The sequence below is a fragment of the Suricata suricatta genome, chromosome 8 (assembly GCF_006229205.1).
Source record: "Suricata suricatta isolate VVHF042 chromosome 8, meerkat_22Aug2017_6uvM2_HiC, whole genome shotgun sequence".
Lineage (NCBI taxonomy): Eukaryota > Metazoa > Chordata > Mammalia > Carnivora > Herpestidae > Suricata > Suricata suricatta.
In genome coordinates, this window is record NC_043707.1 from 127,392,407 (window position 1) to 127,404,644 (window position 12,238).

Consider the following 12,238-nt stretch of genomic DNA (forward strand, 5'->3'; position numbering starts at 1 on the left):
TATGGTACATCTTCGCAGATTTCAACTTGGCCCAAAGGTTTGAGACAAGACTTTGGGGTGGGGGGTTAGGCAGTTTAACTGGTCATTAATTGTAAGTGTTATCTTTATATCAATGTGGCACAAAGATGCTATGGAATAGATTTTAAAACTTCACACGTGAATGATAAAATGCAAGACCTCCCAAGACGTCTGAATGCTGCGGGCTACTTGGCTACTTGACAGTGGCGTCCTCTCTCCCTGCGTGGGAGATGTGGTAAACATTTACCTGCCTCAGTCCCTGAGTGGGGAAAGGGAAGAGCCCCAATTTCAGCAGCAGGTGCCTCAGGCTATGACCTGCGCCTACCTGGGGGGCGAAGGCGGGCAGAGGGCGGGGGAGGAGCACAGAGAAACCCTCCTGTCCTGGGCTTGCAGTGTTCCCAGTCCCACCTTGCTAAAACCCCTTTTATTGGCTTTTTGTTGCTTCTGGGAGAAACCCAAAGTTGGCCAGGGCCACAGGGCCTCCTGTGTGTCTACAGCCTCATTTCTGTGTCACCCGTGCTTCAGTTCTCTGGGGTCTGTCTTTGCCACCTCAGGGCCTTTGCCCCTGCTGTTCTCACCTACAGGCACTCTTCTCTCTGTGCCCACCTCCGTCTCATCTCTCGGCCCCCAGCTGAAACACTGGTCCCTAGTCTCTGGAGAAGCCGGGTCTGTCCCCTGGCTTCCCAGGGTGGGTCCCTCTTTTATACTGTCCCCCCAGTCCTTGCACTTTTCACATCATTAATTATGCATGCGGTACATAAACAGTCACCTACAGAGCTGTTACGTTATTCGTTGGATTAGATCTCTTCAAGTTCCAAAAAGGAGGAAGCCATGTTGGTTGGGCGCCCTCTGTACCCCTAACACCCAGCCTCTAGCCCTGCTGGGGGCTCAGAAAATACCTCGAGTGCGTTATAAAATAAAGCCCGGAAATTCGAATCCCAGGCTTCCAAATACCCGAGCTTCTGGTCAGCGGCATCTCGGGCATTTCAGGGAGATTCTTCAGTGAGCAGAAGTGGTGGTCACATTAGCACTGAGCCTTGTCCCCTCCCTATGCCCCCACCCTGCAGTCCCCTATCTTCATCCACCGCCTCCCTGCTGTCACCCAAAACTCTGCAGGGGCTCCTTACCCTTGGGCCTGTTGGCTGGAGGGGCCAGTGCTCTCGGTGCAGAACTGAGGCACGGTCGGGGCGCAGACCGCAGGCAGCAGTACCCGCACAGCCCCGCTGGGCAGCGTGGGGAGCTCCGAGGACGTGCTGACAAAGATGGTGACGTTCTCCATTGGGGCAATGGTCCCCAGGTTGACCACGAACAGGATCCGCTCCAAATCCTCGTCCAAAGCCACCTTCCCCGGCGTGCAGGCATGGGGGATGGCGGAAGCCCCCTCTTGCAGAGTGCTCCCTAAGGGACAGGCCTGGACTCAGCAGCTGTGCGTATCTAGTCCCCTCTAAGTGCAGAAGACTGGAGAGCCCATTTTGCTGATGGGAATATTGAAGCTGAAGGTGGGGAGTGACTTCCCCAAGTTACTTGGCAAATAACAAACTCGTTGACCCAGGATCTGAACCCACATGGGTCCGAGGCCAGGCTGGTGGACTTCCCGCTGCACCCTGCTGGGAGTGGGGGGCTGGGGTGACAGAGGCCATGCCCCCACCCACCCCCTCTAAACATCACCTTGAAGCATCCCCCCTCCCACCTTTGGGGCAAATGCCTTTGTTCATGTCCGCTGCTGTTATCGGAGAGGCCTGCTCCCTCACCCCTACTCAGCCAGCCTCATGCAGCCACCAGCCCCTCCATGAAAACCTCTCTTGTCCCCAGTCGGACCCCCTTTCCCTCCTCTGACATTATCCAGACCCCTTCTGGCACAGCTGCTTCCCACCTCCTGTTGCGGTTACCCGGAAGCTCTTCTTCCAGACGGCGAGTAGGCCTGATAACTTGGAGGCAACTGGGTGCCTTACACGCAGTGGGTGCTCACTAAAAGATTCCTGAATGTCTTAACGGTCAGGGGAACGAATTTCACTTTGATCACAGATCCAATGGTAAGAGTCTCTTATGTCACATGATCCTTGGTGTGACTTCAAATCCTGACTTGTCACTGACTTGCTGTGTAAACTTGGGCTGGTCACTCACCCTTTCTGTGCCTCAGTAACCTCAGTAGCATCAGCAGCCAGGACTTGAGTACTTATTCTGTACCAGAGACTGTTATCTCCGAAATCATGTCTCTGTTGAGCTTTGGATCAGTTCCCCTTTACAGACGAAGTTTAATTTTTTAATTAAGCTCAGACCATTTGCCAGCAACAGGACTGGCAGTCAAATTCCGGTGTGATTCATTCCACAAGCTCTGAGCTTAACTGACATGCTATTCTGTTTTGCGGAGGTAACTTAACGCTTTTGTGGCCCCCCTTTGATCCTCACCCTGCTTTTGAGGTGAGAGAACAGGAATGAGGTTCAGAGAAGTAAATTATTGGCCTGAGGGCACACAGGATTCCTGACTCCTACTGTAGTGCTCTCTCTGCCCTATGTCACTGTTGTCCTTCCAGGCTGCTTGAGACCCCAGCCGGGCCCCGGCCCTGCCACAGCCCTTCTGTCCTCCTCACCTGTGACATTTGTGGGTCGGACGTGGGTGCCATCGAAGTGGCTGCTGTCCATCTTGGCTTTGTCCTTGATCTGCACTGTCACGACACGGTCGGCAATGACCGCCTCAAAGCCGATCACTGTGGTGTATTCATCCAGTGGGTACACGAAGAGGCCTGCCAGGAAGAGCCCAGGTCACGGGGGACCCCACCCCCCGGAGGGCACCAGAGCCTTTGGTCTGCCAGACGGATGGGTGGTTCTCAAGGTTACAGCGAGGGTTCCAGAGGGTTCCAGAGGACTCTGGCGGAAACCTTGTGGCTCTGGGACCAGGCAGGTAAGGGCAGCGGAGGTACTGTGGGAGCAGTGGGGTGACTGGAAAAGGGACATCTGCTCCCCTGGGCAGGCCCATGAGACCCATGTGGCCAAGGCTTCTGAGTTTTCAAGACACAGTGGAAATCTGGATTTTTATGTGACCTATTCTGTGTGCCAGGGCATTGGAGGGAGCAGATGATGGTCTAACCCGGTCCCTGCCACCTCTCCTCGCTTGGAAATTTTGGATAAGACACTTAGCTTCTCAAACCTCACAGCGCCATCTGTAAAATGGGCTCAGTAGAGTCAAATCCATGAGGTGGTCATGAAAATGGAAAAAGTAGTAGCCATCATTTTTTGAGCTATATGCCCTGTGGCCTGTGGTCTTAAACCTTAGTGTCTCCCAGAATCTAAGAGCACATGAGCCCCCCTGGGGGTCTTGTTAAAATGCAGATTCTGATTCAGTAGAGGGATCAAGGCTGTATCTCATTTAATGTGCCCACGAATACGGTGGGCAGCACAGTGCCTGGCCGCTGGTGAGCCCACCGGGTTCTCATCCCTCTGAGCCTCAGTTTCCTCATCTACGAAATGCGGAGAGGCTGGTTCTTCCCACATGTGGCAAGCCAAAGGACCATCCCAATGTTGCCCGTCGCTTAGTCTCCTGGGTCCCCAGCAAGTTCTATTGTGTCACCCTCTGGAGATTTTCCTAAACAGATGGCCAGGGTGATCTGCTCTGCCCAGAAGGTTTCTGAGGAGAAGTTAAGTTTCCCTGTGGCTTCCTTGGGGAATGAAGATGTTTTCAGAATCTCAGGGTGGGATGGAGAGCAGGGCCCCAAAGCACAAAGCCTGGGGGATAGGAGGCTCCCACTGATGCGGGGGAGGAGGGACCCTAACTTCTAGGCCCTGTGACCACCTCCCTGAAGCAGGAAGGGAGGCGACTCATTTACAGACTCCCCCTGCAGGCAAGCGTCCCACACCTGGACTGCCCTTCACTGGTGGTTCTTACCCACACACCGCTTTTCATTACACTCTGTCCTTCCCCTGTATGACCTCCTCTCTCCAGCCAACCCCGGCGTCCACACAGGCAGAGGACCATCTGCATTTGGAGAAGGACAGTGGCTTCCCCAAGGTCGCAGTGGCAAAAGTCATGCCTAGTGGGAGTGGGAGCTCCTGGTTTTTCATGGAGTCCAGAAGGCTCTCCTGCTGTGAGGCTCCCTGAGAAAGTGGGGTCTGGCCAACGCAGGTGGGCGTGCCCGTGTGGGACTCAGATAGTCCTGGGACAGTGGGTTGGGGCTGAGCCCAAAGCCTGACCTGATTTGCTACTAGCTTTGATGTCTATGGTGGCAGAAATGCCATTCCTAGTTCACAGTTGGGGAAACTTGAGACTCAGAGAAGTTATATAACTTGCCTTATGTCAATCAGCTAGGATGTGTCAAAATGAGGATTAAACATGGGGGCAGGGTGGCCCTGGGGCAGCGGCAAGGGGGGTCCTCACCCTGAAAGGGCTGGGCTTCCAGGTTGCCATAGGTGAGAGAGGCCGTCAGCCCCAGGGCGTAACCACTGACGAAGGAGGTGACATCGGAGGCTGTGAGGGGCAGGGCTGCCCCTGTGATCTGGTTCAGCAGACCAGGCATCCTGCTGGCTACTCAGCCCTCAGAGCCTGCAAGAGACAGGAAAAGCAGGAAGTGGGGAGAGGCCCCTCATCCCTCCTGGACCCAGTTCTCACATCAGCCCCCACAGGTGGCCAGCACACAGTTCTCTTGTGTTCCCCACACGCTTCCCAGGTAGGGACCCCTGCTGACTCTCAACCACTCCGGAGAGAAGTGGGAATTCCATTTCCTTCCATCTCACAGCAGGGAAACTGAGGCCTGAAGATGGATGACCTGCCTGGGTTGACTCAGTGAGACAGAGCACAATCGGGGCTAGAGTCCAAGCAGGCTCCTGGCCACCCTGGAATTCCCGTGGTGGATAGTGTTCCCCTAACTCTGGATGGGAATCCGGGGACCTGGGCTCTGACCCCATCTCTGTGACAGCCTCATAATCTCTGAGCTGTGGCTGCTCCCTGAGCAGAGTGAGGGAACTGAAATAGCTCACCACATCCCCCCTTCTCTGATTTCAAGGGGCATCTGAAATGAATCCCCCCACCAGCAGCAGCCTGGGGCTGTGGAGTGGCATGAGGAGCACCCCCAAAAGATACTCAGTTGAAAAGGGCCACCCTTCCTCCAAGTGTGCACGTCAAAAGTCTGGGAGTGATCCCTGGCACCTCTTTTCCACCACCCCCTATACCCAGGCCATGGCCAAGGCTTGTGATTTCCACTGGAAAAGCCACGGCATCCACCGTGCCTTCACCTCTCTGCCGTCTGCACCCTCATTCCAGCCTTCGCCACGCCTATCTGGGCCGAGATTCCCAATTGGCTTCTTGAATCTACTATCAACCCCTACCCCAACTCCCACTCCATCCATTTCTCTACCCAGTGGCCAGGGCCCCAGGGCAAAGCACTAGGTGGACAGGTCACTGCCCCCTGCCACCCCGCTCCTGGGATAGAGACCAAAACCCTCAAGACAGCCTAGGGCATGTGCAGTCTGGCCCTACTGGCCTCTCCAGCTGGTCAGTCACCACATCCTCACACAGTCTTTGTGGCTCCCCCAGGCTTCCAGTCCATTCCTCAGATGTGTCCTCTGACCTCTCACCTTTGTTCTGCCATTTGCCCCCTGGAAGACTCACCCCACCACCCACTTCAAACCAGTAACCCCCTGGGGCGCCTGGGTGGCTCAGTCAGTTAAACCGCTGACTTTGGCTCAGGTCATGATCTCATGGTTAGTGGGTTTGAGACCGGAGTCAGGCTCTGTGCTGACAGCTCGGAACCTGGAGCCTGCGTTGGATTCTGTGTCTCTCTCTCTGCCCCTCCCTTGCTCACACTCTGTCTCTCTCTCAAAAATAAATAAGCATAAACAAAGATGAAAAAACTAGTCACCTCCTTCTTGTCCTTCAGGGTCAATGGAAGGTCACCCTTCGGGGAAGCCACACCACCTGTACCCAGAGTCCGTCATTCATCTGCCTCCTCACAGACAAGTCTCTCTCTCTCAGAGCGCCCCCATCAGTTTGCAGGGATACATTTTGTTGCCTGAGGTTAGTTTGTTGCTGTCTGTCATCCCTTTTACAGTGTGTGCTCCCTGAGGGATGGGCCGCGTCTCTTTGTGCTTCCTATTGTACCCTCAGCGCTGATTAAACAAATATGAGAACCGATGACTGTCGTCACTCCAGTGTGACGGACCGAGCTTTAGCAGGGCAATGATGTGTCCATTACCTACTGGGCTCCCAAGACCCTCCGGGTAATCCCTGGGCTTGAACAGTGGGGTGACAATGGCAAGCAAAGTCGAAGGGTGGAGGATACAAATGTGAGGTCAAGTTCACTTGGGGGTTTCCTCCCTGTGGAGCGTGAGCCAAGCAAAGCCAGATCCATGGGCTGGTCTCCTGCTGCTGTTTATTGGCAGGGCTGCTCCGTGCGTCCATGCACTGCCTTTTCCTAAAGAAAGGAATGCTTCCCTTGCAAGCGTTCCTCATGTCCCTGTTGGGTCCTCCGGGGCTCCCACCCTGTCTGCCTGGCAGCAGTGTCTTTATAATTATGTTCTCCCTTGTGGTTCCGGTCCAGACGGCTCTCAGCCCTGCCTTATCTGGGCAGCTGACTGACGGCAGCAGGAAGATAAGGAGCCGGGAGGGAGCCGCTGGATCCCTGGCCGCCTTCTCTCAGGGGTGTTCTCTGTCCTGGTGGCCTGAGCAAAGCCTCCCTCCCCCCAGGGGGCAGAACAAGATGGTGGAGTTCATTTCCTGAGCTGTCTCTGCTGCCCCCCACACTCCATCCCTCCTCCTCCTCAGCCGGGTTCCCTCCTGGCCAGAATGCTGGCGGGGGAATGCAGCGTCAGGGCACTGGCACCTGGATGTGCGGTGAACTTGGACTTCAGCTTCAGTCTATCCTGGGGTGGAGTTTGGCCCACGGCATCTTCCCACTCAGTCCCCGGTGCCCATCCCCGGGGCACCTTGCCCCGGAAGGAGGCTTGGATGAGTGCACCCTTTAACGACATCAATACTTTCCCTTCTCAGGAAGACGGAACTTGAGCTTCTTTGGGGCCTACGCAATGCATATTTTTCATGAATTCATCCAGCATTAATAAGCACTTATTGTATTCCAGGTCTGGAATTAGCCACTGGGGATACATAAGACACAGCTCTGTCCTTAAGGAGCTTAGATTCCCACAATTCATTGCTTACGTACCACAGCCACTGCTCTTCCCAACAAGTGGAATCTACTCCCGAAGCCAAGAGCACACTGTATATGCTGTATGTTAGCTAAACGTGGTGATAAATTATATTAAAAAATAATTACAATTATGGGGAAAAGGCGCTTAGAATCTGGCGTCAGGGGAGGAGACAGGAATAGTAATGACAACCGGGATCTGTCCACCACCGAAATTGCTGGGCACATACATTATTTCATTCAATCCTCAGCCACCTTATGAGGCACATTACTGTTCTGCAGATGAAGGCGCGGTGGCCTGAGGAGAGAGGTGTTTGCTTCTGCACGGAGTTGGGGGGCCTGGAGGACCCATCATCCCAACCTGGGTCTTGAATGACTGCCAGGTCATGGGACACACCCAGGGCATGGGAGGTTCCCTGTGTGACTGTTGAACACCAAGGCTGTTTCTTAGTGGTCTAGAACCTGTAAATCTCCAGCGATCCCTGTCCTTCAGACAGGCCTCTCTGGAGCCAGACACACCTTGTGACTCCTGGTGCATAACTGACTGCTACACTTCCCCACGTGGGTGCCTTTTATTCCCTGGATGCCAGCCCCCTCATCTGCAAAACCGGGGGGAGCAGCGGGGCCACTGGCTGGCACCTCTCTAGCACCGTGAAGATTATATTGAATAATGTATAGAAAGTACCCAGTGTCATACTTGGCACATACTAGGTGCTCAATAAATATTTATGCAGAGAAATGAATGAATAAATGAATGAATGAATGAATGATGGCCACTTCCCAAGGACTCTAACCTTTAGTGATCACCCAGGTGCCCGGGAGAGTATGGGGGACCAGGCAGGTCTGAGATAGAAACTAATGGTAAAGACAGATATTAAATAAAGCTGCAAGCCAACAGATTCACCATCCAACCCCTTCTTGTCCCTCCCCCATTGCCACCATCTTGTCCAACAATCTATCCCCAGTGGAGCTGGAAGCTGTGATCCGGTTGTGTGACTCGGTGGCACAGCCCTCTTGCTGGCTCCCCGTGTGTCTCCAGGCCCCCCACACCTGCCTCCTCCTCCCCATTGAAGACATGACTTCCTTCCAGCTCTACTCCTGATTTTGTTCTTTTGTGATGGCTGTTCCATGCCCAGGAATGCTCTGCCTTAGACCTTCTTGTGGCTCGCTCTTTTAAGTCTTTGCTCAAAGGGCACTTATTCCTGGAGGCTTACCCTTGGACTGGCAACCCGTTCCTCTGTCTTCACGTTCAATCCCTCACCCTGCATTTCATTTGTATTTCCCATAGCATGCACCATTAACATCCTAATATAATGTAATATAAACTATGTACTATGTTTGCTGCTTATAATCTGCTTCTCCTGCCCAAAGGCAAGGATTGGGGTCTGTTTTTCTCACTGATATATCCCGAGTACCTTGACTACTGCTTGCACTAATGGTAGGCGGTGAATAAATATTTGTTAAATGAATCAGTATATCAATATGTAAACATAATGCCAGGCTGAACATTTCTGGGATCCTCATTCACCCAGCTGAGGGAGACATGGCTTCTGACCACCACGCTAAGGGCAGCACCTCAGAGAAATATTGATGCTAAATCCATTAGACTTTCATCTCAGTGTTTATATCCAGGCCCCAAATACACCCTTGCTGGCGGCACCAAGGTCACGCCATGTTGGAGTGGACCATCAGTCCATCGAGGACACTGTTAGTCTGTGTCCCTGAGCCAGCTTCTGGCCACCTCCCATCCCCCAAGCCCACCACGGTGCCTTCTGCAACCACCACTCTGGAGCGAGCAGGCTCCCTGTATTCTGGGCCTCTCCTGGAATTTTCTCTGAGTCCTTGGCCAAGGACATGCCTCCCCTGAAGCCCTAGACAGGAAGGAGTGCTTCCTCTCTGTCACCCCCGAGTCAGGGGTGCAACTGTGCCCTCTGTGGTCTCAGCTACTGCTCCAAAACCCCCATTTTGTTTCTGCCTATAACACTCCTTCTCCGTGGTGGTGGTTGGAGACGTGGACACCTTTGGACTTGCCATTCCAGGGTCACACCCTTCTTTCAGCAAACACTTGGCACCTGGCTCCTGTCTTCCTCTGCTCCCCGAGCCTTGGTGTCATCCAGGTGACTTTCGCATCCGTAGGTGTGTGCATCTCATGGCACTGTTTTCCCCTGACCCCTGCACCCCAGTAACCTTGGCTTCCGCTCTAGCTCAGCTGGTGATTTCTACTCTCACACCTTGAGCTTGATGCTCCCTCCCCCTCCCTGACCCCGAGCGCTCCATCTTCAAAACCACTCATGCGGCCACATAGGTTGCTCTAAAACCACCAAATCTCAGCCCTTCCGAGCCCTCTTGTCCTAGTGTTCCCCTTAGCACGTATCACCGTTTGGCATACTATGTATTCTGCTTATTAATAGTCTTCTTCGACATGTCTCCCCAACTCTCCAGGGTGTAATCTCCTAAGAGGGCAAAGATTTTGTTTCAGTTCATTCATTGCTGTGTCCACTACCAAAAGAATAACATCTGCATAGCATAGATGCTCAATAAATATTTGTTTTTGAATGAATGAAACATCACTTTATGGGATTTTTATATAAAATTTGGCAACAGCCTTTAGCAGTCAGTATTTTCTTAATATCCCCATTTTATAGATGAAGATACCAAGCTCAGAGAGGTGAGGTAGACTGTCCAAGGCCACACAGCCAGTAGGTAATGGGGCTGAAAGCTGGACCAGGCAGAAGGACCGCGGGGCCGACGCACTCCGCCACGTGGCCACGCTGTCTCCTGCTTCACCGTCTCCCGGAGCTTTACCGTTTCCGCCCATGCGCTCTCTTGACAGCTTCCTTCCTCTCCTCTTCATTGCCAGCGCTGCTGCTGCCTTATTCTGCCCTGGACCATCTCTACCCTCTCTTCCAGTTCACTCGGTCACTTCGGGTACGCATGCGCGCGCGCACATACACACGCACCTCCCCCCCTTCCTTTCCCCGGGGCTTCGTGGCTCTCCGTTGCTCTTGTCTGATGGGGCAGGGTAAACTCTCAGCCTGGCACCCAGGGCTCTTCCCCGTTGGGTCCCCATCTCTGTCCAGTGTCACCTCTTGCCAAGTTCTCCATCACCTTGTCCCAAAGCCACCATCCTTCTCCCTGGGCCCTGAACAGGCCAGGCTCGTTCTCACCCTTGGGCCTTTTCCTGGAATACGGTTGCCTTCTTCTCTGCCTTTCAAAGTCCTGTTCAGCGTTCAAGGCCCTGTTTCACTGTCACCTCCTGTCTGAAGCCCCCCTCCCTGACACCCCAGCCCATCAGACATGCCCTCCTCAGGGGCTCCATGGCCTCTGAGCACTTGTCTGGTACACATCTCATTTGGACACATCAGAACTGCTTGTGAACCCCAAACGTTGTCTGAACAGTGGGCACATCTCCTTCTTTGCTTGTGTCCTGGCTTCCTGCACAAGGCTCAGTTCAGAGGGGGGCCTCTTAAAGGGGCGTCTGCTGGGTTTTGGTGCTTTGTAATCTTTGCTCAGGCTCACACCCACCCTCACTTTATGGGTGGGGAGAATGAGGTGTAGACGGGAAGCCTGGAAGACTGGTCAGCTGTCAGGCTGGGTGGGTGGTCAAGCATCCTTCCGCCAGCTGCTTCCCAGTCCATGCTGGGCACAGGAGAGGCTGGCCAGGAAGGGAGGGGGAGGGGGAGGGAGCCCCAGGAGCCTGGCGAACTGGGCTTTGGGACACCGGGCTTCCCCTGGCTGCAATGCCTCTCAAGCTGCTGCTGGTCTCCTGAGCACCGAGCTCTGCCGGCCCCTGCACACCAGCCCCCCCCAACCCCCCCACCCCAGCCACCGGCCCCAGAAGATGCCTCCGGGGAGGCTGTGGTCTGGGACCAGTTGTGCTGGAATCACCTGGCGTGCAGTGTTCTAGGCTGAGAACACAACCAGGCCATCGAGAACCCGCAGCAGGTGGTGTGACTTGGTTTACATGTGATGTGGGGGCATGTGCAGGGGAAGGAGCTGGGAGAAAAGAGTTCGGGGCCCTGCTTGTCCGCCGTCATCATGACAGGCTGGAGAATGCCTGCATCAGGGTCCCGGGGTCAAGGAGAAGGGCCTCCTGCTCGCCTGCCAGAAAGGGATTGGAGAGTGGGGGGAAGCTAGCTTGTGGGGTAGCAGCTGGGTCCTAGGATCTAGAGCACTGCCTGGGTTAGAGTCCTAGACGGCCACTCCCTGGTGGCCTGGGGCCAGTTACTCAGCTGGGCTCTGCCACTTACATACTGTGTGACCTTGAGCTGGTTACTTAACCTCTTTGTGCCTTAGCTTTTGCATCTATAAAATGGGACCATATGGCACCCACCTCCTTAGAAACTGGGCGGATAAAGGAGACAATGTCTGTGAGTGGGTGGGCAGGGAGCTGGCAGGTCCTGAGGCGGTTGGAGGCTTCTCCTCCAGGTCTTTCCCCATAAATCCTCCCTGCAAGGGCCCCTTCCTGGGCTGGGTGACCTTACACAAGCACCAGGCTCGCACAGCTGGGAAGATCCCTGGGTCCCTGCCCAACACCCGCCTCTGGCTCTGACCTTGGAGCCAGAATGTACCGTCCCTTCTCTTCCCTAGTTCCTTTTATGTCCCGGAGACAGCACGGTAGGCCTTCTTTCTCCACCTGGAAAGCCGTTGTGGAGACCTCTCCCCTTCCCCCGAGCCAGGTGCCCCCAGTTTGTGTCCACGGAGTCGGGGCCCCTCAGCTCAGTGGTCTCAGCCAGGCCTGGGCCAGATGCAGACTGTGAACCCCCCAAGCAGCTCCAGCCTTGGCACCCTGCCCACTCACCTTGGGCTGGGGGTCCTCATCCTTCTGCCTGTCACCAAGCTGTCTGGGAAACCCATGCTTTCCTGCTCCTGCTGGGAGCCTGTCCTCCAAGGACCCACACACAGACGAGCGCCAGCATTCCCTTCCAGGCTGGGGCAGAGTCAATGGGTTCTCGGGCCCGCTGATTGTCCCAAGCTTCTAGAATTGTGGGGTTCTCACATTCTGGTCTCCTTCTCTACACTTGGGCCCACATCCACGCTCCTGAACCCCCACCCCTGCCCCATCAACCCCAAGTTCCAGACCACTT

The 12,238-nt window shown here is 54.6% G+C and overlaps 1 protein-coding gene across 2 annotated transcripts in view; it reads right to left on the minus strand.

The window, feature by feature from the left end:
- The window catches only part of VWA5B1 (von Willebrand factor A domain containing 5B1), a 62,952-nt gene that overhangs the window by 39,781 nt on the left and 10,933 nt on the right, over positions 1-12,238 (minus strand). Inside the window, exons 1-4 of one of the 2 annotated variants that reach the window (XM_029947328.1) lie at positions 11,953-12,072; positions 4,391-4,555; positions 2,610-2,762; positions 1,146-1,416 (exon numbers count right to left, since the gene is read on the minus strand). In XM_029947328.1, the coding sequence (XP_029803188.1) occupies positions 1,146-1,416; positions 2,610-2,762; positions 4,391-4,529 (563 nt within the window). In that variant the 5' untranslated portion in view covers positions 4,530-4,555; positions 11,953-12,072. Of the gene's footprint in view, positions 1-1,145; positions 1,417-2,609; positions 2,763-4,390; positions 4,556-11,952; positions 12,073-12,238 lie in introns of those variants that run through there. The other variant, XM_029947327.1, reaches the window with a different exon arrangement.